This window comes from Neopsephotus bourkii, unplaced genomic scaffold (assembly GCF_033783945.1).
Source record: "Neopsephotus bourkii isolate Nb327-2 ecotype Australia unplaced genomic scaffold, CSIRO-AGI_Nbou_v1 NB_1780, whole genome shotgun sequence".
NCBI lineage: Eukaryota > Metazoa > Chordata > Aves > Psittaciformes > Psittacidae > Neopsephotus > Neopsephotus bourkii.
Window position 1 is genome coordinate 6,112,453 of NW_026902254.1, and position 21,721 is coordinate 6,134,173.

The following is a 21,721-nucleotide window of genomic DNA, read 5'->3' on the forward strand; positions in this document are numbered from 1 at the left end:
CAGCTAACAAAAAGATGGAGTTTTCAGAACCAAAACCAGAACTAAAGTTAGAGCAGAAAAAAACTTCATGAATATTCCTGAACTGTTTCTCTGCTCAGTAAAATTCAAACAAGAAATACTGATACTTTCCAATCTCTTTTAACAACTTCAAAAAAAGAAAAGATTCAGATAAATCATTAAGAGAACTCAGGTCTATCTTTTCACATGCTCTGCTGCACTGTCACAGAAAGAATTAAAATCAGAAATTATTACTCTCTGAAAAACTATTAGATGCTTCTATTTTTACTTAAAGCATCCATATATCTGTAGACTGGTGCTGTAAAAACAGGAGACAAAAATAAGACTGTCTACAAATAACCTTCCTTTCACACTGCGTATTTCCCCTTTTCAAAGGTATATTAGTATATCCTAAAAATACTTTGGTAAGCCCTCACCATTATTTATAGTTCAATAAATACCAAACTCCTCTTCTGCTATCTAAATACCTTACTAAATCCCAAGCCTGTCTCTTCCTCTCCCTCATGTATGATTAAAAACAGTACCTCACAAATACATAATCTTCCTTACCCTTGGAAAAAACAACCGGCAGCATTGACTAGCTTCCAGATGGAAAGACAGCAGTTTGCTTCTAAACTGTTGAAGCTTGAATAATGCTGTATACATTCAAGTATCTACTAAATGAAAAATTAGCTGTCATAATTCAGTTGTGCAAGAAGTTACTTCAGCATTTAAACTGCAGGAAATTCATAGCAAAACATAGCATTAACAAAGTCAACGGAGAATAAAATATTTAACATCTTTTTGTACAGATACTTTAATTATCGGTCTTGTTTAACATCTTCGTCGCTGACATGGACAGTGGGATTGAGTGCACCCTCAGCAAGTTTGCCGATGACACCAAGCTGTGTGGTTTGGTTGATACGCTGGAGGGAAGGAATGCCATCCAGAGGGACCTCACCATGCTTGTGAGGTGGGCTGATGCCAACCTCATGAAGTTTAACCATGCCAAGTGCAAGGTCCTACACTGGGGTTGGAGCAATCCCAGGCACAGCTACAGGTTGGGCAGAGAAGAGATTCAGAGAAGCTCTGCAGAGAAGGACTTGGGGCTGTTGGTCGATGAGAAAACAAACATGAGCCAGCTTCAGTGTGCGCTCGCAGCCCAGAAAGCCAACCGTATCCTGGGCTGCATCAAAAGGAGCGTGACCAGCAGGTCAAAGGAGGTGATCCTGCCCCTCTACTCTGCTCTTGTAAGACCTCACCTGGAGTACTGTGTACAGTTCTGGTGTCCTCAACGTAAGAAGTACAGGGAACTGTTCAAACAAACCCAGAGGAGGGCCACGAGGATGATCAGGGGACTGGAGCACCTCCCATATGAAGACAGGCTGAGAAAGTTGGGGCTGTTCAGCCTGGACAGAACAGAAGGCTGCGTGGAGACCTCATAGCAGCCTTCCAGCATCTGAAAGGGTTCTATAGGGATGTTGGGGAGGGACTCTTCATTAGGGACTGTAGTGACAGGACAAGGGGTAATGGGTTAAAACTTAAAACAGGGGAAGTTTAGACTGGATATATGGAGGAAATTCTTTCCTGTTAGGGTGTGAGGCACTGGAATAGGTTGCCCAGGGAGGTTCTGAATGCTCCATCCCTGGCAGTGTTCAAGGCCATGTTGGACAAAGCCTTGGGTGAGATGGTTTAGTGTGGTGTCCCTGCCCATGGCAGGGGGTTTGGAACTTGATGATCTTAAGGTCCTTTCCAACCCTAACTGTTCTATGATTCTATGATTCTATAGAATGGCAGTTAAGATCTTTGATCTGCTTACTGTTATTTGCATGATATTTTCCTATAAGAGTAGATGTTGACATAGGTGAAAATGATTGTACTATAATTAACAAACATCTCACCCTCCAGTAAAACAAAACTCTTGTTTTGGTAATCTTATCACCCCATTTTCAAAATAACCTATTACCAAATTTTACATCTTAATAAATTAACATACATACACAAAAGTAAACAAACAGATTTGAAATTCTTACTTGGGGGCAGCATTTTTAATGTGCTTCCATATAATTTTGGGCATACAAGCAACTAATAAAACAATGTCTTCCTTGCAACAGTATCAGTGAATAATTGTCAGAAAGGGATGAGGTCAGAACATAACATGTTTGAGTAAAACAAAAACCTAAAGGGCTGCAGATATCATATCCCCAAGTTTATTTGAAGAACTGATAACAGAAACCATTTAAAAATACATACGGTTTCATTAAGATCCCCAAGAACTAAACAGGAAAAAAAGTTTAGTGTGTTAACACATGAATTATGAAATAGTGAATGTGCATTTGAGGATTCAAATACTGATTAAAATGCAATTAAAAACAATTATTATGCTGATACATGTTCCTGATAATAGTATGATTTATTTTGTTTTAAAGGCTTTGGTTAAATATATCTGTACATCTAAACTCTATCCGAAAACCACTAAAGAGAAATGGCAAAAAATATTTGTTGGCAAGTATAATGTTACAAGGAATGAACAAGCAAGCATTAAATGCATTCAGAATCTCTCCCCTAGCAAGTAGTAGTGTTAAGTCACAATGCTAATGTCCGAATGAACTATTTAAATGCTGAGTGAACTTCTTTATGTCTGTTTCCTCTTAAGAGTGGGGAAAAGAGCGTATCTACAAAGGAAGAAAACACTCAAAGAAACAAGGGGAAGTATGAGTAGTAAGAGAAAAAATAAGCAAGAAACTGGCAAAAAACTGCAGTTTTGAAGGCATGCAAGTTATCACCATGTACATTAACGAGCGTAATTTGAATCGGCTTAATAATGTTAAAATTTAAAAGAGTTACAGTGGCTTTCAATTTTTCTTCTAAGGATTAGCTATTTAAGTTTGAAAAATTATTTTAATTACAGTAGTAGCTTCTGTTCAGGGTCACAAGAACAGTTAAAACAGAAAACTTCAGTTTACTGTGGTTAGATACTGTGTTTAAATAAGTTACGCACTCACAAAAAAAAAACAGAAGAGAATGTCATTAATGACTAATGTAATGCAAGTTATTCCCTTTCTTCATGATGAAGCTGCCTGATCACTTAGAATCATTTGTTGATGTATTAACTCTCATGCCAGTGTACATAAAGCATGTTGTCTCCTTCAGATGACAGCACCACACACTAAAATACTATCAAAGATCACTTTAAATGCTCAAAACATGGTAACTGCCTTACTGTTTTTTCTTCATTCATAAAAAGGGAAGATATTAAAAAAACCTAAAAAACTTTACAAATGACAGGAGTTAAATGGAACAAAGGTAGGTTCTTATGATTTTAAAGAAAATTAAGATTTGGATTCATAGAGCAAATGTAAATTCTCACCTCAAACTAATTAGAGTTTCAAGTATTTCCTGTCTGAAAATTGCAACGAGTTATAACAAATAACAGCTGTCAGCAGATGCCTTTATTACCTAAGCAAGGATGTCAAAAGAATGTGTATAGATCTATAATCCCATCACTCTGATAACCTTGCTTCTCTGGCATGCTGGTTTATTTCTACAATAAAGCTCACCTGCTAGGGCATAAAACAAATCTTTCTTCTGGCATGTGGAGGATGGAGCGGTGTAAGTGTTTGAATTTACTTAGGCCAGGTGACCAGGATTGCAGCCTTCAAGTTTTAGAGGAAGAATAAAATACTTCTAATCCCCTGAAGCCAAATTTCATTTGGAACACTTCCTAGATGTTGCGAGATGATTACGAAGCTGGCGACTTTCCCAGTCAAATGGCCTAGAAAAATCCTTATCTCTAAAGTTTCTGCTTGCTCCCAGGTAGATCAACCTGCCAATCCTGACCTTCTACCAGCTGAAAAAAAAAAGCTGACTGTAACAGAAGCTAAAATGCTTCTTATGCCATAGGCGATATATCATCTGAAAGGAAAAGTGAAAACAGGAAGCAAAACATGTCCAAAAAGTTACTCCCATCAGATTTGCCCCCATTCTCCTCCCCCATGCATTCAGTATATACTGAAGTTGTGAAGAAGCAAAACTGTTAAAGTAAACGTCAACAACAAAATTCAAATGAATTTAGCCTTCATCTGCTTCCCATGCAAATATCCCTTACTATTGTTCAACAAAGGGTCTGACACTTCATAAGAAATTAAAGAAATTGTTCTCTTTACAACATAAGGTTTCATGTTACAAGACCAACAACAACGAAGCACATCCAGTCGGTGTAGCATTTCATTGAACTTCCTACAGAAAATGCCCTAATCACACCCACTGCTCAGATTATCCCTTTATGCTGTTACATGACATTCACATCCTTGAGGAGAGAATACTTAATCTGTGTTAACTTTTCAAATACAGACGAATGAAAATACATCAAAATAAAGAACACATCTCTTAAGACATCTTTGTTTTCAGAATTATTAATGAAACATGAACAGTATATCACTTATTTTTAAAGTGAAAGTAGCTTAAGAAGTGCTTACAATCTTTCAAGAAGGTGTAATCCAGAGAAAGAGCCATTCTTCAACTCTGTTATTTTATTATTACTCAGGATCCTGTAAACAAAACCAGACAAGAACAACATTTTAAGTTTGGTAACAAATTATTTGCTGCAGCTTACACTTCTGGGGTACATCTTTCTGTTTAACAGCCTTTACTACAATGCCTGACTCATTATGTAAGGTGTATATAATAGCACTGACTGTGAATGAGGATTTTCTGTTATGTGCCCCAAGTAGCATGCAACTTTACATAATTAACATATGAAAGTGCCCTTATAAAAAAAAAATCATAATAAACCACCAGAATTGGCATAATAAATAATGGTACAAAACATCCAGTCTACACATTCAACATTCTGTTCTTTCATGCCCATTCTGATTTTCAAAGCCATGTAGCATATTGCCTGTTTCCCCTCTCCTCTGCTGCCACTCTCAGCCGCTTGCACAAGTTCACTTCTCCTGTCATGTCACCCTTCCCAGCCATCATCCCAGCACATTGATCCTTCTTCTCAATGCAGTCTTCTTAAAACATCTGAAAAAAGAACTCTGCAAGCACTCCTCTTAAGTATCATTTTTTCTTTTAAAGAACCACACAACTGCAAATTCCCTCTTCCAACAAATAAGCGGATTAGACCCATCTAGACAAGTCATTCTCCAGTCACAGCTGTCTGAAAATGCGAATTATCCTGAAGTTAGGAAACCCCCTGTACAGCTGGGCACTTCCATACTTAGGACCTGCTTCCTATACACCTTCACATTTCTCTATCACAGAAAAAAAGAAAAAAAAATAGCATGTCTTTTTCTTTTGAATCACAAAATTTTAGCATCCACAATTAAGTCCCACAAATCTCTGCTCCATAAAGAGTGCTTCAGCTCAATACATTTTGAGCACAGCTCCTGCTATCTTCATTTGATGCTCTACATTTCTTACATTGAAACAAGCAGTAATCAATTTCTACCTACCCTCCCTTTAGTGTGTAATTATGTAGAAACCTACATGGTCTCTTGCCAGATGGAAGACTCATATTTTACTTAATTACTCTTCACACAGAAGTAATTTTGTGCCACCATAATAATTCCTGAGCTTTTTCCAGCCTTATTATGCTAAAAAAAATCTGAGGTTAAGACCAGCTGAACTCAAACAGTCTTTAACAGACAAGTCACAAATCTGCATAATGCGATAATAATGTTCTGTTTCCTACTGTTTTCCTAGCAATTTTTAATACCTAATATCTCTTTACCACTTGTACTAAGAATTGAAAATTCCTGGTCAGCTCAGTGCCCATCATGGTATATATGAAGACAGAACTGTCATCATCCCCGATACAATTTTCACTGTACTGCTTCTGACACCTTACTGCCCAATTATTAGTTTCATAAACGTCTCCCAAAATTCTTCACTTAACCCTCTTCCTTATTATATATCAAGCAACTCATACTCAGTGTTGTACACATTATTAAGAAATATGTTGTGCATTTCAGATCTCTCAAACTCCATTCTGAGAAGGCTAACCATTTACTTCCTCCACTTCTTACTCTCCAGCAAATCAGCTGTTCCTACAGTGATTTTCCATTTCAGGCTGACACACCATTTTCATCAAATACTTTGGAAAGGGATGGAGAGACAGCTTTTGGAAAAGCATCTGTCCCATCATATCAACTCAGGGATCATCCCTGTTTGCAGATTCTGAAAAACTCAAAGTTTGTGGGGAAGAGCTTACCATTACAGAAGATGTTAATATTCCAGAGTACATCTCTTTCTCTTTGTCTAGGTGTAAAGTATATTTATTATAAACTGTAAATTTATTATAAATTCTACTGATTTGTTCAATATAAACATCAGACTCAGAAACATATTTCTCCTAAACTCCTGATGCGCTTATGAACATGTGCATTTGCCATCCCACCAGTCGCCAGAAATCAGTTGCATTCTAAGCAAGACTTCAGACATTCACCATCTAACTTCTTCAGCCTTGAGTTCTCCAGAAGCTCCCCCATGCACAGCATCATGTCCTGGAAATTTATTCACTCTGTCAGATTGTTGCACAACTTCTGCTACAGTCACTTCAATTTCAGACAAGTCCTCTGACAAACGCATCTTACAGATCCATCACATCCATGCACTTCTTCACTTACACCAATTACATTTTCAGGCACTTAAAACTGCCACTAGGAGATTGCTTTCCAGCCTACTACATCTTTCAGATATCCTTTAAAATAGCCATAAACTATATACACACAACACTCCTTTGTCCAATACATAAAATTTATTAGCTAATGACAAGTATTAGTACTTAAAAACACATCACGAATAAGGCAGAACTAAAATACAGAAATACCAGTCTATGAAAACAGCGCCATTTTGACACAACCATGTATTAAGCTAAGTAGTTTTCTTTCCCAGGTTTTTCAAAGATTTCCTCAAATCTCTGTGGCTCAGATGAACATAGGGCAGGCTTTTTTTCATAGAATGATAGAATAGTTAGGGTTGGAAAGGACCTTAAGATCATCAAGTTCCACCCCTCCCCCCCACCCCCCCGCCATGGGCAGTGACACCTCACACTAAACCATCTCACCCAAGGCCTTGTCCAACCTGGTCTTGAACACTGTCAGGGATGGAGCATTCACAACCTCCCTGGGCAACCTACTCCAGTGCCTCACCACCCTAACAGGAAAGAATTTCCTCCTTATATTTTTTGGTCTCAAAGCTCTGATTTTGCATAAATCTCTTTCAATCTCACATACACAGAAGAGATCTGAACAAATTATTTGAAAATCTTTCAATTTCCAGTCTGACAGACAGAAGTTTGAAAATTCTTTGAAAAAGTACAGATTAAAATATTCAACTAAGGTAACAGTTCTGATGCTAAAAGGAGAGATCCCATTCCTTCTCCTCCCCTTACAGTCATATCATGTATTTCTGCAACTCATCTTCAGTCATCTCTAGTGCCAACTGCTCTGCAAGCAACAAATGTTAAACTACACATTTACCCAAGGCATCTTTCAAGAGATCAGTTTGTGTCAACTGTAAAAGTGTGATCATCATAGTATGCTACACAGTCAGCTAATCCCAGGTGAAGGCTGATCACAAGAATGGTAGAAAGGATGAGAAAAAAATTAGTTAAAAGTATAAAGAGAATTTGTTGTATGTGCCTATAATGCCTATAACATCCACTAGAGTGTCAACTAAGAAAACATGCTCTTGTGAAAATACAGTACTAGTCAAATACATTAAGCTACCTTATAGGAAGGAAAGAAGGAAAACTGCCCCTTGGCTGCAGCTGTGATAACCTAGATGACCAAACAAATGAAACAGAGTATTTTTAAAAAACAGATGTACAAATCCAGGAAGCCTGGGTAATCTTTAGAAATCTACATGTATTTCAAGGAAACTCTGCATCAAGGAAGGCCCAACATTAACAGAATACATATTTGCAAGGCCTCAAGTTTGATAAGCATAATAGTAATAATCTACAACTTGGAATGCCTGCAAGCCTAGTAAAATTTCACCAAAGCATTAAAATCACATATCCTGAAATCTTTGAAAATACTTTCACTTCACTCAAAAAGGTTTTAACCTAAAGAGTAAGTACTATTATAGAAATCACAGAAATTTCTATTATAGAAATGGTAGGTACAGGATTCATTCTGCAAATCAGATCTATTGAGAGCAAAGTGTAACTTTATTTCAGCACCCTCCCTGGTTTCAGAAACGTCAGCAGGAAGAAAAATAATAACATATAAAGAAATTAAGCATGTATAAAACCCCTTATTAATAGTTAATGCAAACTGAACATAAAGCATAACAGCAACAGCAAGAAAAAACACAGACCAATTTCAGACTTATGGATACAATAAGAAGAAAAATATGAGGTTCACAAAACATCCAAGTTGACAGAAGCAAGCACATGTGCTACCATCTTTAGCAGCACAGAAATAATTTGTATTTTGGTTATAACTGACTTCATCTTAACATTTATTGATTTTATCTGTATTTTTCTAGGAAAAAAAGAGTTACACAAAACAGAGCAGAAACTACTTCAAAAGCAGCTATAACTGACAGAACTAAATTCAAACCAAGTAAAAATTAGTTCTAGAAAAAAAAAATTATTTTTCTGACATTGCCTATAAAATAATAGGCCTAAAGTAGAAGCCTTTGAATATCTGTGCACTAGGTAAATTTCTCTCTAGAGTGTGATGTACAAATTATAGTCAGCCTGATTTAGTATTTTCACTGCAGAGGCTGTTAGTTGCTCAACCATAAAGGTTTAGTACAATAAATGGTAGATTTTACAACACTCTATATAACCTAAGACATTTCATCACACTTAAAAATGTTGTAAGTGCAATCTTTAAAAAAAACGCAGTTTAAAACTTGCTATTAATAAATTTAGTCTATACATTATTTGAAGTGTTAAGGGGTGTGGCATAAGATGACAAAATACAGTGAAGCATTCACCTCAAAGTAAACTTTAAGTGATAGTCACTTTCAAAATTTCTGTGCATTAACATACAGTGAACTGATGGACTCCTATGTATCACTTAGACACAGCAAATTATTTGTGATCAGTAATAATTCTAAGTTACTAGCTTAAGACTAATTTTTTCCTAAGAAGCAAGTAATTCTGAAAATACACAAGCTTTTCCATCATTAAGAAATTTAAAGGGAAAACCAGAGAGAGCAACAGATCTCCACTCATCCCCATCCTGTTCAACTCTTCTTTAACAAGTAACTTTGCAACCTAAGCTATGCACTTGGAGATTTCACAAAGGGGTTTCTGTAGCCCAATGTCACTGTTGCTTCATATGTCTTACAAGCTCCAGAGCAGATTTCCACCACACCCCACAACCCCTCTTTTAAACGAGCAACAATACTTCCTTGGAATAACTTCATTCTGCTTGCCCAACCTTTCCATAACTGCAAATAAAATATGGAACAACCACATGCAAAGATGCAGCCACAGAAATTAAAAAACTTTTAAGAAAAGGCAGCTAAAAAGTAGGTTCTAGAAAGCATTATTAACATCTCAAGCCACCTTAAAGTAACACAAACAAGCAACAAACTCTCCTTTGATCAAGCAGAATGGTTTTATAGACTAAGAGGTAAAACAGTGTACCTCAGAAAAAAAAAAAAATCCACAAACCCCCCCCCCCCAAGAACAGCTCCAACCAAACCAACAAACCAAATACCATCCCAACTTTTCACCCATTCCAAGAACATTGCTGAAATGTTCCTTTGTTGAATAGCCTTTATTAAGCGACCCTTTATTAATAGTGATTCTTTCTTTGATCCGAAAGCCCTGTTTCCATTTTGCTTCATAAAGTGGCAGAAGAATTTGGCAAAACTCTGCAAAGAAACTCAACTCTGTCTCTGAACTTATTGGCAAGACCTTTAGCTATTGATGCCCAGTTTCTAGCACGCAAAACATAACTATGCAGTCCAACTCAAAGTCTGTCCTTTGCACTACAAGTTTTAGCAACATATACTAAAGGTGATGTAATCACTCCTTTCTTTTTGATACAGCAGGAAGAAAAATAATCAAGGCTTGGTTTGTTTTTATCATTAAAGTGAAAAGCACTAAGTGAAAAAAGGTTTTATTCAATAGAACAGTGTTGGCTTCACTACGATAGCAGTCAACTAGACAGGAATTTAGAATGCATCTGCGAGCTCACAAATTAATCCCTTCATAGGATACCACTAAAATACACCTGCATTAACACTATTACAAAATAGTCGAAATGGCCACCAAGAAGGCTGTACAAAGCCTGGGAGACAGAGTAACTTTTAGCTGAATGCTGAAGGAACTTCCAGAAAACATTTTAAGAGACTCAAAAAGAGATCCAGGAAAAAAAAAATAAATCAAATCGTTACATGATGATGGCTGTATATACTAAGGACTGGGAAAGCATCCACCAACAAAAATTGGACTAAAATAACCATCTGTACAACCAAGAAAAATGCTTTCTGCTGAAAGCTGTGAACATGTAAAAAGAAACACATTTTTCAAAGTTTATCTTGTAGAAGCTGTGATTTAACAAGGATATAAAAATCAATATTTTTCAACAGTTAGTATTTTGCCTTCTAGTGAGTTACTGGTGTCAAAGGGAAAGAAACATAAATAATAGACTGCACAGAACATGAACAGGACTTGCATAAAAGTAACCCGAAAATGAAAACACTCCACAAGCTACATATAAAGAATTACGAATCTTTCCTGAGCCTCTAACAAAAGGAGACAGTATTTTCCAATTTAACAGAAGCATTATAATTTTGGAAGCTTAGCAATGAAACATTTGCAAAGTACTTTGTAACAGAGAAAAGATTTCCTGTACTATTTCATTCTTATGCATGTTAAACAATATTAAGACTGTAAACTAAAACATTCAGATATCGCAAAATTACAGAATTAAAACTGTGCCTATTTATACCGCTCCATTTGTAACTGGGAGTGTCCTAACTTTGTATCATGTAATGATGGACCTTTTTTTTATTCCTACATGATCCTTGAACATTCAAGCATCCAATTTCTTCTAACACTAACACTGAGGTGCTGCTTCTAAAGCTAACCAGAAGGACTGCAATATTACGTTCTATGAAGCTTCATTCAAGCTCTCTCTCCCTTAACTCTATGTAAGTTTAAGAGAAGATTATGACTTTCTTCTGTAGTAATGCTCCTAACTTGCTCCCCTCCTTTCTGCTCCCTCCTGAGTTCAGAGAATCATAGAATGGTTTGAGTTGGAAGAGACCTTAAAGATCACCTAGTTCCAACCCCTCTGCCATAGGCGGGAACAGACACCTTCCACTAGACTAGGCTGCTTCAAGCTCCATCCAACCTGGCTGTGAACACTTCCGGTGATGGGGCATCTACAACTTCTTGGGGCAACCTGTACCAGTGTCACACCACCCTCACAGTAAATAATATCTTTCTAATATTTTATCTAAATCTCCCCTCTTTCATATTAAAGCCATTCCCCCTTGTCACTGTATGTTCTTGTAGAAAGTTCCACCTTCAGCTTTCTTGTAGGCCACATTTAGGTACTGTTATGCTGCCCTAAGGTCTCCCCAGAGCCTTCTATTCTCCAGGCTGAACACCACCAACTCTCTCACCATCTGTTCATAGGAAAGGTGCTCCAGCCCTCTAAGCATCTTTGTGGCCCTTTGAACTTGCTACAGTTTGCTCAAACAGGCTCAAGTCCCTCTTGTGTTGGAGCCCCAGGGTTGGATACAGTACTCCAGCTGGGGTCACATGAGAGCAGAGGGGGATAATCTTCTCCCTAAACCTGATCACACTCCTTTGATGCAGCCCAGCGTACTGCTGGCTTTCTGGGCTGCGAGAACCCACTGCTGGCTAGCTGGTCTCACTGAAAGAGTTGTGGTCAACATGTTCAGTTTCTCATCAACCAACACCCCAAATCTTTCTCCTCAGGGCTGCTCTGTATCACTTCTCTGCCTAACCTGTATTTGTGCTTGGGACTGCCCCAACCCAAGTGTTAAGACTTTGCACTCTGCTTTTTTGAACTTTATGAGGCTGTGTTGACCTACCTTTCAAGTGTGTCAAGGTCTCTCTGGATGGCATCCCTTCCCTCCTCCATGTTGATAACACCACACAGCTTGGTATCACTGGCAAACTTGCTGAGGGTGCAATCCCACTTGCCCATGTTGCCAACAAAGATGTTAAGCAGCACTAGTTACAGTATCAAACTCTGAGGAACACCCCTCATCAGCAGTCTCCATGTGACATCAAACTGTTGACCACAACTCTTTGAGCGAGACCTGCAGCCAATTCCTTATCTACTGAGTGGTGCATCCATCAAATCCATGTCTCTCCAGTGTAGAAACAAGGATGTCATGTGGAACAGTGTCAAAGACTTTGCACAGGCCTGGACAGGTGATGTCAGTGGCTCTTCTCTCATCCACCAACGCTGCAGCCCCATCATAGAAGGTTATCAAATTCGTCAGGCACGATTTGCCCTTGTGGAGCTATGTTGGCTGCACCCCATGACCCCTTTATTGTCCATGTGCCTCGGCATCGTTTCCAGAAGGATTTGCTATGTTATCTCACCTGGCACCACGGTAAGACCAACTGGCCTATAGCTCCCTGGGTCTTCCTTCATTCCCTTTTTAAAAATGGGCACTATGTTTCTCCATTTCCAGTCAGTGGGAACTCGATGAACTGCCATGACTGCTCAGATATGATGGACAGTGGCTTAGCCACGTCATCTGCCAGTTCCCTTAGAATCTGTGGATGCATCTCATCAGGTCCTTGTGCACCCTTCAGGTTCCTTAGATAGTCCTGAACCTGACCTTCTCCCACAACGGGTGGTTCTTCACTCTCCTAGTCCCTGCCTTTGCCTTCTGCAACTTTGGCAGTGTGACTGGAGCACTAGCCATTGAAGACTGAGGCAAAAGTTGTCAAGTACCTCAGTCTTTTCCACATCCTAGGTAACCAGCTCTCCCATTTCCTTCCAAAGAAAGCCCACATTTTCCTCAACCTTCCTTTTATCACCAATGTATTAGTAGAATCTTTTCTTGTTGCCCTTGAGTCTCTGGTCAGATTTAATTCTATCAGGGCTTTAGTTTTTCTAATCCTATCCCTGGCTGCTCCAACAATTTCTTTGTATTCCTTCCAGGCTACCTATCCTTGCTTCCACTCTCTGTAGGCTTTCTTTTTCTGAGTTTGTCCAGGAGCTTATCTACCATATGTACACTGTTTTGGATTCTCACTGTCTCACAGTTAAGTGCGAGTTTACCCCACCCCTCCATACATACATGAAAAAGAGTAACTTGCTTCACAGAACATTCTGCACACATAGATGCCTAGCCAGACTCTCCTAACAAGCTGTTACAGCCAATACGTTCTATTTGTCATATCACAGTAGTATTAATTATAGCATAGGCTGTCACACCCAGTCTCACATTTATTTACATTTCCTGTCAGGTATACGTGCTCTCTAGAAAGTGCTTTGCCTAGACATGTTATCAAGCTCTTCCTCTTAGCTGCTGGCACACGAAGATTTTTCACAAAAATTTAAATCCTAATCCTATAGATGTAAACTGGTTTTGGATAGTTTAGCTCCCTGAACTGACTAGGCATGGAGCCAGAGAAATGCTAGTACAGCAGCAATAAAGGTGGGGGAGGGGGGAACCCACCCACACCGTGAGAAATTAGGAGGTGAAGGTACAAACACACCAGTTTATACCTTCAGTTCAGGCTAAAGCTCTATAGGCAGCTGGATGCGGATGTAACTTTTACTCAGAGGAAGAGATCTCATCTCCCCTGCCCTTGCTTCTCATCGTCCCTGTGTCAGAAAGAGAGGGTAGAAGGGGACCTCCCTTCTCCAGCATAAAGCTCTAAAACCAGCTCACTGCATCTACGGAAACCTGAATGAGCCTAACAACACACAATTCTGAGAAGTCTCTCTTCTCTCTTAGAGAAGAGATTCAGAGCAGCCCTGCGGAGAAGGACTTGGGGGTGTTGGTCGATGAGAAACTGAACATGAGCCAGCAGTGTGCTCTTGCAGCCCAGAAAGTCAACTGTATCCTGGGCTGCATCAAAAGGAGTGTGACTGGGAGGTCAAAGGAGGTGATCTTGCTCCTCTACTCTCTCTTGTGAGACCCCACCTGGAGTACTGTGTGCAGTTCTGGTGTCCTCAACCCAAGAACATGGAACTGTTGGAATAAGCCCAAAGGAGGGCCACGAGGGTAATCAGGGACTGGAATACCTCCTGTATGAGCACAGGCTGAGAAAGTTGGGGCTGTTAGCCTGGAGAAGGCTGCATGAAGACCTCATAGCAGCCTTCCAGTATCTGAAGGGGGGCTATAAAGGATGCAGGGGAGAGACTCTTCATTAGGGACTGTAGTGATAGCACAAGGGGTAATGGGTTAAAACTTAAACAGGGGAAGTTTAGATTGGATATAAGGAAGAAGTTCTTTACTGTAAGGGTGGTGAGGCACTGGAATAGGTTGCCCAGGGAAGTTGTGAATGCTCCATCCCTGGCAGTGTTCAAGGCCAGGTTGGACAGAGCCTTGGGCAAGATGGTTTAGTATGAGGTGTCCCTGCCCATGGCAGGGGGGTTGGAACTAGATGATCTTAAGGTCCTTTCCAACCCTAACTATTCTATGATTCTATGATTTTATTTTCAATAAAATTAAGATTTTGCAAATTAGTATTTAAAATTCATTCCTCATCTCCCTGCAGAAAGCAAAACTCACAAAAACACACAGTTCTCTTAAATTCTGAAATTTAAAACCATTTATTATGACTAAGGAAATGATCAACTCTTTTTAATCTTCATGGATTAACTAACTACTGGTACAAAGAAAGTATTCAAACTGTATAGATTCAAAAATCATAGAGACTATTATGGTGAAGATAACAGACTAAACACAATAATGACAAATCCATGAACCTGCAACATATCTGGCCCATGCAAAGCACATATGGGAACCATTAAATTCTGAAAACTCTAATCTTGCAGTTCCATACTGACTTTAAATCACAAAAAAAACCTCTGAAACACAACAAACTGCAGGCAAAGAGGAATGAGACATTCACTGTCCATCACTGCAGCACAAATTCTAGTTCAATTTTTTTAACTTAGCATTAACTTTTAGATTTGACATACAGCAAAGGATGAATCTGTTTCTGAATTTTCTCAACAAGGTAAAAGACATACACAAAATCTGACAGACTGAATAGGTGTACTAGAATACAAGCTTACCAGAAAAAGAAACATCACTAGTAACTTTTAGGAATTAGATGCCACTGGTAAAAAGGCAAGTACAAGTACCCGTGAATTACTAAATGGTGGACAAGTACTGGTGAATTACTAAGTGGTGGCCAATTCTATAGTTCTATCTCTGTACTACCATGTCTCCATAAGCAAAATACATTTTGCATAGTCCGTGTATCCACTGACCAAAGAAAATTAAAGATTTAATGGGAATTATTAGCATTTCTGTCTTAAAAAAAATGGTATCCTTGCCCAAGCTATTAGTGCTGAGCATTTATAACAGTCTAAGCTAGAATAATTTAACAAAAAGGCACCAGCTGCCAAGAATACCTTCAAATTAATAATGGAAATGTACCTTAAAAGAAGAGGCAAACTGCTGCACTTACTATGCCTACTTCCTGTTTGTCAACATTTTGGTAAAGAACATTTTTCCAAACATAACAGAAAAAGGCTGGTATACGAAAAACAAAGGAAATTGAAACAGTTTAGCAAAGCATTAGATCACACCCCAGAAAAACACTATTCACTATTATATATCATAAATATAAAACACTAAGTAATAGTAGTTTTCTACTTCAAGTTTTCTTCAAGTTTTAAAACTTAAAGACTTGAAGAGTTCTTTTTATATAAGGGGAAAAGTTATGTAATAACACAAAATACATGTAATTATAATATAAGCACAACATAACAGACTGTGATACAAGTTACTTCTTGCAAAACTAGTGATCTTTTGCTATGAAACTTTTGGAATTTAGGAACTTGTGTTACAAATGGAAAGGTTGTGTAGATATCCAGAAGCCCAAATATGTATGCCTTTCACAGCATGCCTTTCAGCTGCTCAAATCCCATGACATTTTAAGATGTTTCTCTACCACAATCCAGTTAAGTGTGTATTGGAACAGTTCTGAACACAAATCCTGGATGATGGCTTAGAAATTCCAACACTTAAGTGCAAACACTTACATGTTACTGTCAGGATACATATGTAAGCAAAGTTGTTTTCAGACCAGTATGGATCCAAACTCAGAAGTACAATTCTTTACTGAATAAATATGCTTTTCCTCTGTTTAATTAGACTCCTTTTCCTATAGCATAACCTATGCATAACAGGAAACTAAAATTCTCATCAAGTAGCAAGGATTACAACTTCATGGTCTTGTCTTCAGTAGGATTAGACATTCTCTTCCAAAGAATGAAGTAATGGCTAATATCCAATTGGTTATAACATCATCATTAGAGATTACCTCAAGAAACACAACAGCAATTAATATCTTATCTCAGACTGCTATTACAAGAGTACAGTGCATTCCTTACTTAAATGTGAATCATGGCAATTACTTCAGTTATCTACTGAAATACAGAGCATGTCATACAAAGTACTGAGTTACATTTACGAAGTTATGCTATCTTCACACCAAAAGCATCTCACCTGGCTAGTTAAACTACAAAGTTCAATGCCATCTATGGTGTTCACGTAGATACGCCCTTCATTTGCATCCCAATCGGTTTTTATTATATATGGCTTGAAAAAAGCCCTTTGCTTAGCTGTAACTATACTTGAATTTACCTTGGAATTTAACCAGACTCTCAGTAAAGCACCAGTTAATTCCACCTTGATTCTAAAGCAATTTCAATTTACAGCACTGTCAAAATCTTAAACATTACTTATTCTCCCACAGACATCTCTCTATAATACTTTTCTTTCAGTATTTGCTTTCCTTCCTCAATCATGTAACAAGCTCACTTTGTCCCTTACCAAGTGAAATCAAGTTTTGATTTTTATTTTTTTATGAATTATAACTAAAGATTTTAAATCGTACTGACCTAAATTACTAGGACAATAAAATGTTTTCTGGCAAACAAAGGCCAAGACATTTCATAAATGAGGTGACTTTGCTCAATTTATCAGCATCATTGTTAACCACTAACTACAATGGGTGCAAGAATGAAAGAACCTTGCCAGCATTCTGGCAAGTATTAATTTATCCTCATTTCCACTACTTATTTCCTTCCTTTTTTGAGGCTTTTGTCTCAAAACAATTTAACTGGGGAAAAAAATAAATAAATTGAAATGCTAAATGCTCCATAGCTGATCTACTGAAAGTCCCAGAATTTGATCAGGGATGAGGATGGAATCAGGATTTCCAAACTTAATATAAACACTTAAGTCATTCCTAGCTTACTTGAAAACCAAGATGTTATGCAAAACTATACACGCCCTCATATTTAAAACAGGTTTGCACAAAATAAGAGTCAACATAAAAAGAAGTTAACTGAACTAAAATGCAGCTGATCTACATGAGAGTGATCTATTTTCAACTACTTATCTCTGCAGTGATCCACTAATCCAAAAAGCTATAACAGAACTCATACTTATCTTAATAACAGAATCCCACAAGAATCAAGATTCAAGATAACTCAGGGCACTCTGACTCTAATCAGACAGCCTTTCACTATCCAAGTGCTGCAATTCTAAGTATCAGCTTGGGGGGGGAGGGGGGTATTTTTTTGGCAAAAGATTAGATAAGGATTAACCCAGCCACTATTAATCAACATGCTAGTGAAATGGCACCTCGCAACACACCCCATAAATCACCTGTACTTTCTAACCAGGTTAACATGGGCTCAGTAAAAACTCTCTCAGTGATACGGAAAGTCATGCCTCAAGAATCAACAAACTTGAGAGATCCTGAACAACAACAGTTACTGTGTTCACTCTCTTAGAAAAAGCAGAAGCATTAGTTTAGTAGTCTGCCTTATATTTAAGAAAAATTTCAAAGCCTGTGTTCATATTAAATTGTATCAGCACAGTTATGATACTACAAATAACAATGAAAATAATCACATTGGTTATTGCTATGTTTATAAAAAAATTAAAAGGGAGAAATAAATATTTTGGAAGTTATCATAAATTTCAAAGGTCAGTTAAAACTGAAAGCAACTAATTAGTGTATGTAGACATGCTCTAGATACACTCTAGATAACGAAGGACTATGAAAATCAAGATGAAAGATGAACCATTCTTCCAAATTCTTCTGTCACTGCAATTATGACCAAAGGCCCATACACGGCAAGGCCGCTGTGTTTGATATCTTTTTGTCAGAGCTGTAACTCCAAGTTTTCTGAACCAGAAGATCCCAAAGTCAAGCTCAGCATAACAACCATACTAATATTTACTGTTAAAAATTATAAATGGATGATACTATATTTTTAACAGTTATTCAGCTGCAAAGCATTTGAGCCTAACAAAGACTGAAAAACATTTGTTGACCAGTCATCAGCACCTACTTTCTGCTTTCTTTTCTATTTCACATATGAATATTTCTGGCCCCTTCTCACAGGTAACACAGAACCACCTTCTGAACCCTTGCAGTGTGCTAAGTGAGAACAACTACTTTAGCCTTAATCACCTTCTTTTTGGCCTTCCCTTTTCTCTTATGTCCGGATCCATCCATCTGCCACTGACTGGGTCTACAAAGTCACTAAGACTTTCTGAAGAAAGCCCCCTCCTTGGTGCTTCAGTGGTGCTGTCTTAAGTTCACAAAAGCAGCAGTCAGACTGTTGTTCTCATGACAGAACTATAGTCATACTGTGCTTATTGGCAGACCTTTCAAATCTGTAATTTCTAGTGAAGTAGATGCATATCTTACACTAGACCACATAATTCAGTTTCTTTGCATTGATTTTCTTGAGTACAACTTGGCTGCTCGAGTGTTTTCATGGTAGAGCAAACACTTCAAGACTCTAAAAGAACAGACAGGGTTCCACTTTCAGGACCATCTGCCAACAAAATCCAGTACTACTGATGTCAGGGGGGTTGGACATCTTTAAAAATGCCTTCCAGCCCAAACCATTCCATGATTCTATGAACAACTTCTTTGTTAGAGTGACCAGTTAATGTCTCAACAAGAAAAACAACTTGCAAATAATTTTTTTACATGTGCACGCTCATGTCTTAAGTAAATAACAACCTATTTCTTACTTTGGAATAAGCTGCATATCCTGTTTGAAACTTGTTATTCAAATGGATGAGCTAGGACTGCCTCCACATAAAAAGAGCACACCTACTGCTACATGGAAGTAAACTGAGCTTTTTCCAAAGAAACAAAACAAATCCCTTTGGCTGGTTTTATTGCGAAGTGCAACAAACAAGTTGCTGTTTGCTACCGCTAAACTTCAGGCCCACCTAGCCGACAACACACTGAGCAGCTCGTACTCTGTTAATGCTCAGTTGTTAGAACTAACTCAAAGCACGGTACTCCTAAGCCCCGTTTCTCCCGAGAAATTAAAAATAATTATAATTTAAGGAAATTTAGAACAACCAACAACCTCCTCCTCAATAAACAAACTGTTGAATTAATTACTTTTAATAAAGAAACACCTAAGCCTTCTGACCAGCCCGAACCCTTTGATGGAGAGCAACCCGAAGAGGGAAGAAGGAGCAAGGTGGACGGATGCTGCTCCCGCCGAGCCGAGCCCCCCACCCCGCCAGTCAGCAACGGGATGCTCTCCCCAGATCACCATCCCGGGAGAGTAAAGGAAGACATGAAAAGCGTACGAAAAAAAAACAAAAACACCAAACCACACTTCTGGGGCTTTTCTCAGCACCAGCGGGGTCAACCACGCTTCCACACCCCCTGGCTGACCCCATTTTACCTCAGGCCAGCACTCCCTTCCACCTCCCCATCCCATCCACGTCTGACCAAGGCCTCTCGCCCCCATCCGGAGTCGGTACTCACAGGGTGACCGTCCGGTTAGGCAGGGTCTCGGGAGGCAGAACCTGAGCGAGCTCTAGGTTGCTGCAAACTACCTTCACCTCCACCGGGGCACCGGCCGCCGCCGCTTTGCCGGCGCTCTTAGGGCGACCATCGTACTTGCAGCCCGGGGGCAGCGCGGCACTGCCACCGCCCCCCAGCGCCGTCAGGAGAAGAAGCAAGGGCAGGAGCTCAGCCGGGCGACGGCGGCGGCGGCGCGGTGGACGACAGAGAACGCGGCGACCCGGCGGCAGCATGGCGGGGCCGTGTAGGGCCCCGCTCCGCTCCTCCCGCGGGCGGCGGGGCCGGACGGGGTCAGTCGGGCCGGGCGGCAGAGAAGCGAGCAGAGGCAGGCGCCGCGGTTCGCCCTGGCCTAGCTCCGCGGAGGCGGCACCAGGCGCGGCCGCACCACTACCGTCATGTGGTGCCGCGGGGCCGGTGGGTTGCGGGCGGGAGCCGTGACCACCACAGCCGCCCTCCTCTTTGTGTGGGACCGAGCGGGCTCCGTGCAGCTGCAGCAGCGCCGCCTTCCGCCGGTGCCGGAGCCCCGCGGCAGTCAGCACGCCCGGCGGGCCTCGGTCCTACTGCGCAAGCGCCGCGGTGGGGACCGGCGCTGCTGGCGGTAGCGCGTTTTCTTATCGGGGCGTCGGGGGTTCTGGGGTTGTGTTATGGCTGCCCTGCGCCGTGCCCCAGCGCAGGGACAGAGCTTTTCTGAGGAAACATGCTCCTTCCTGATGGGGAGCCTCTGGTCCGTTCCAGTCGCCGCGCCCTGCAAGGGCTATCGGCAGCGCCAGGCCTGGTCTGGGTCCGGTCTGAGTCCCACCGCACCCTGCAGCAGCGGCGCCGCGAGCTGTCTAGGCCTTCCTGCCCTTGCCTCCTCCGGCGGGATCTCCGTGGCTCAGCAGTTGCCTGTTCCGCGATGGCCGATGTCTTTGGGCCCTGCTTCTTCGGCTCTGTTCCGTCACAAGAACAGGAGCAGTTCGGTTCTCCTGCCATGCCTTACCTATTGTACCCGGTTCCGAACCCTTGGACTGAACTGGAGGAGCTCTTGCCGTTCATGCTTTCATAGAGGAAAGATCATCCCCTGCTTAGGGGCTCAATGACTTTCAGTACTCCTGAACACCAAGTATCTTGTGCTTGTAAGACATTTGTCCTCAAATCATCCCTATAAAATGAGGTAACCTGTTATTCTCACTTGGCAGCCAAAGAGCCAAAGGATGGAAAAATATCAAACTGAAATGTAAAAAAAAAAAAAAAAAAAAAAGCCCCAAACAAAAAAAAAAAAAAAAAAAAAAAAAACCAACAAAAAACCCACCCTTCCTCTTCCTACAATGTGCCTTTTCATTTCATGCTTGGGGCGGCTTTTCTGGGTGTAGTTCGGTCATGTTCTCACATTTCAGCCAGGCGCAAATGCCTTTTTGCCAATGACAGCTGAAGTTCTCAATATGTTCTTTGCCCCCGGTAGGTGTGAGGACAATAAAGTAACTGTTACCTGATCGCAATCAAATTACAAGAACTGGCAGTGCCTACTTTAAAATTTTAGGCAAGACTTCAGAACCCATAGGAAGTTCTGGTCCCTAACCAAGAGCTCGTAATGCCCCATTCTTACAGAAGATCACTGCAAATAACATCCTGCAAAAATACTACACAGCAATGCAATTTTAGGCATTGGCAATAACAGCTGCCAAAATTAGTCTTACAAAGTCATTAACCTAAGGTGTCTTTGGATAATACTGAACA

General features: G+C 40.0%; 1 protein-coding gene across 1 annotated transcript in view; it reads right to left on the reverse strand.

Annotated features, from left to right (window-relative positions):
* ADGRA3 (adhesion G protein-coupled receptor A3) overlaps positions 1-20,562 on the reverse strand; it is a 55,572-nt gene extending 35,010 nt beyond the window's left edge. The window contains exons 1-2 of the mRNA XM_061379940.1: positions 19,967-20,562; positions 4,476-4,547 (exon numbers count right to left, since the gene is read on the reverse strand). Coding sequence (XP_061235924.1) covers positions 4,476-4,547; positions 19,967-20,238 — 344 coding nt within the window. The 5' untranslated portion in view covers positions 20,239-20,562. The remainder of the gene's footprint in view (positions 1-4,475; positions 4,548-19,966) is intronic.
* Between the last annotated feature and the right edge of the window lie 1,159 nt (positions 20,563-21,721).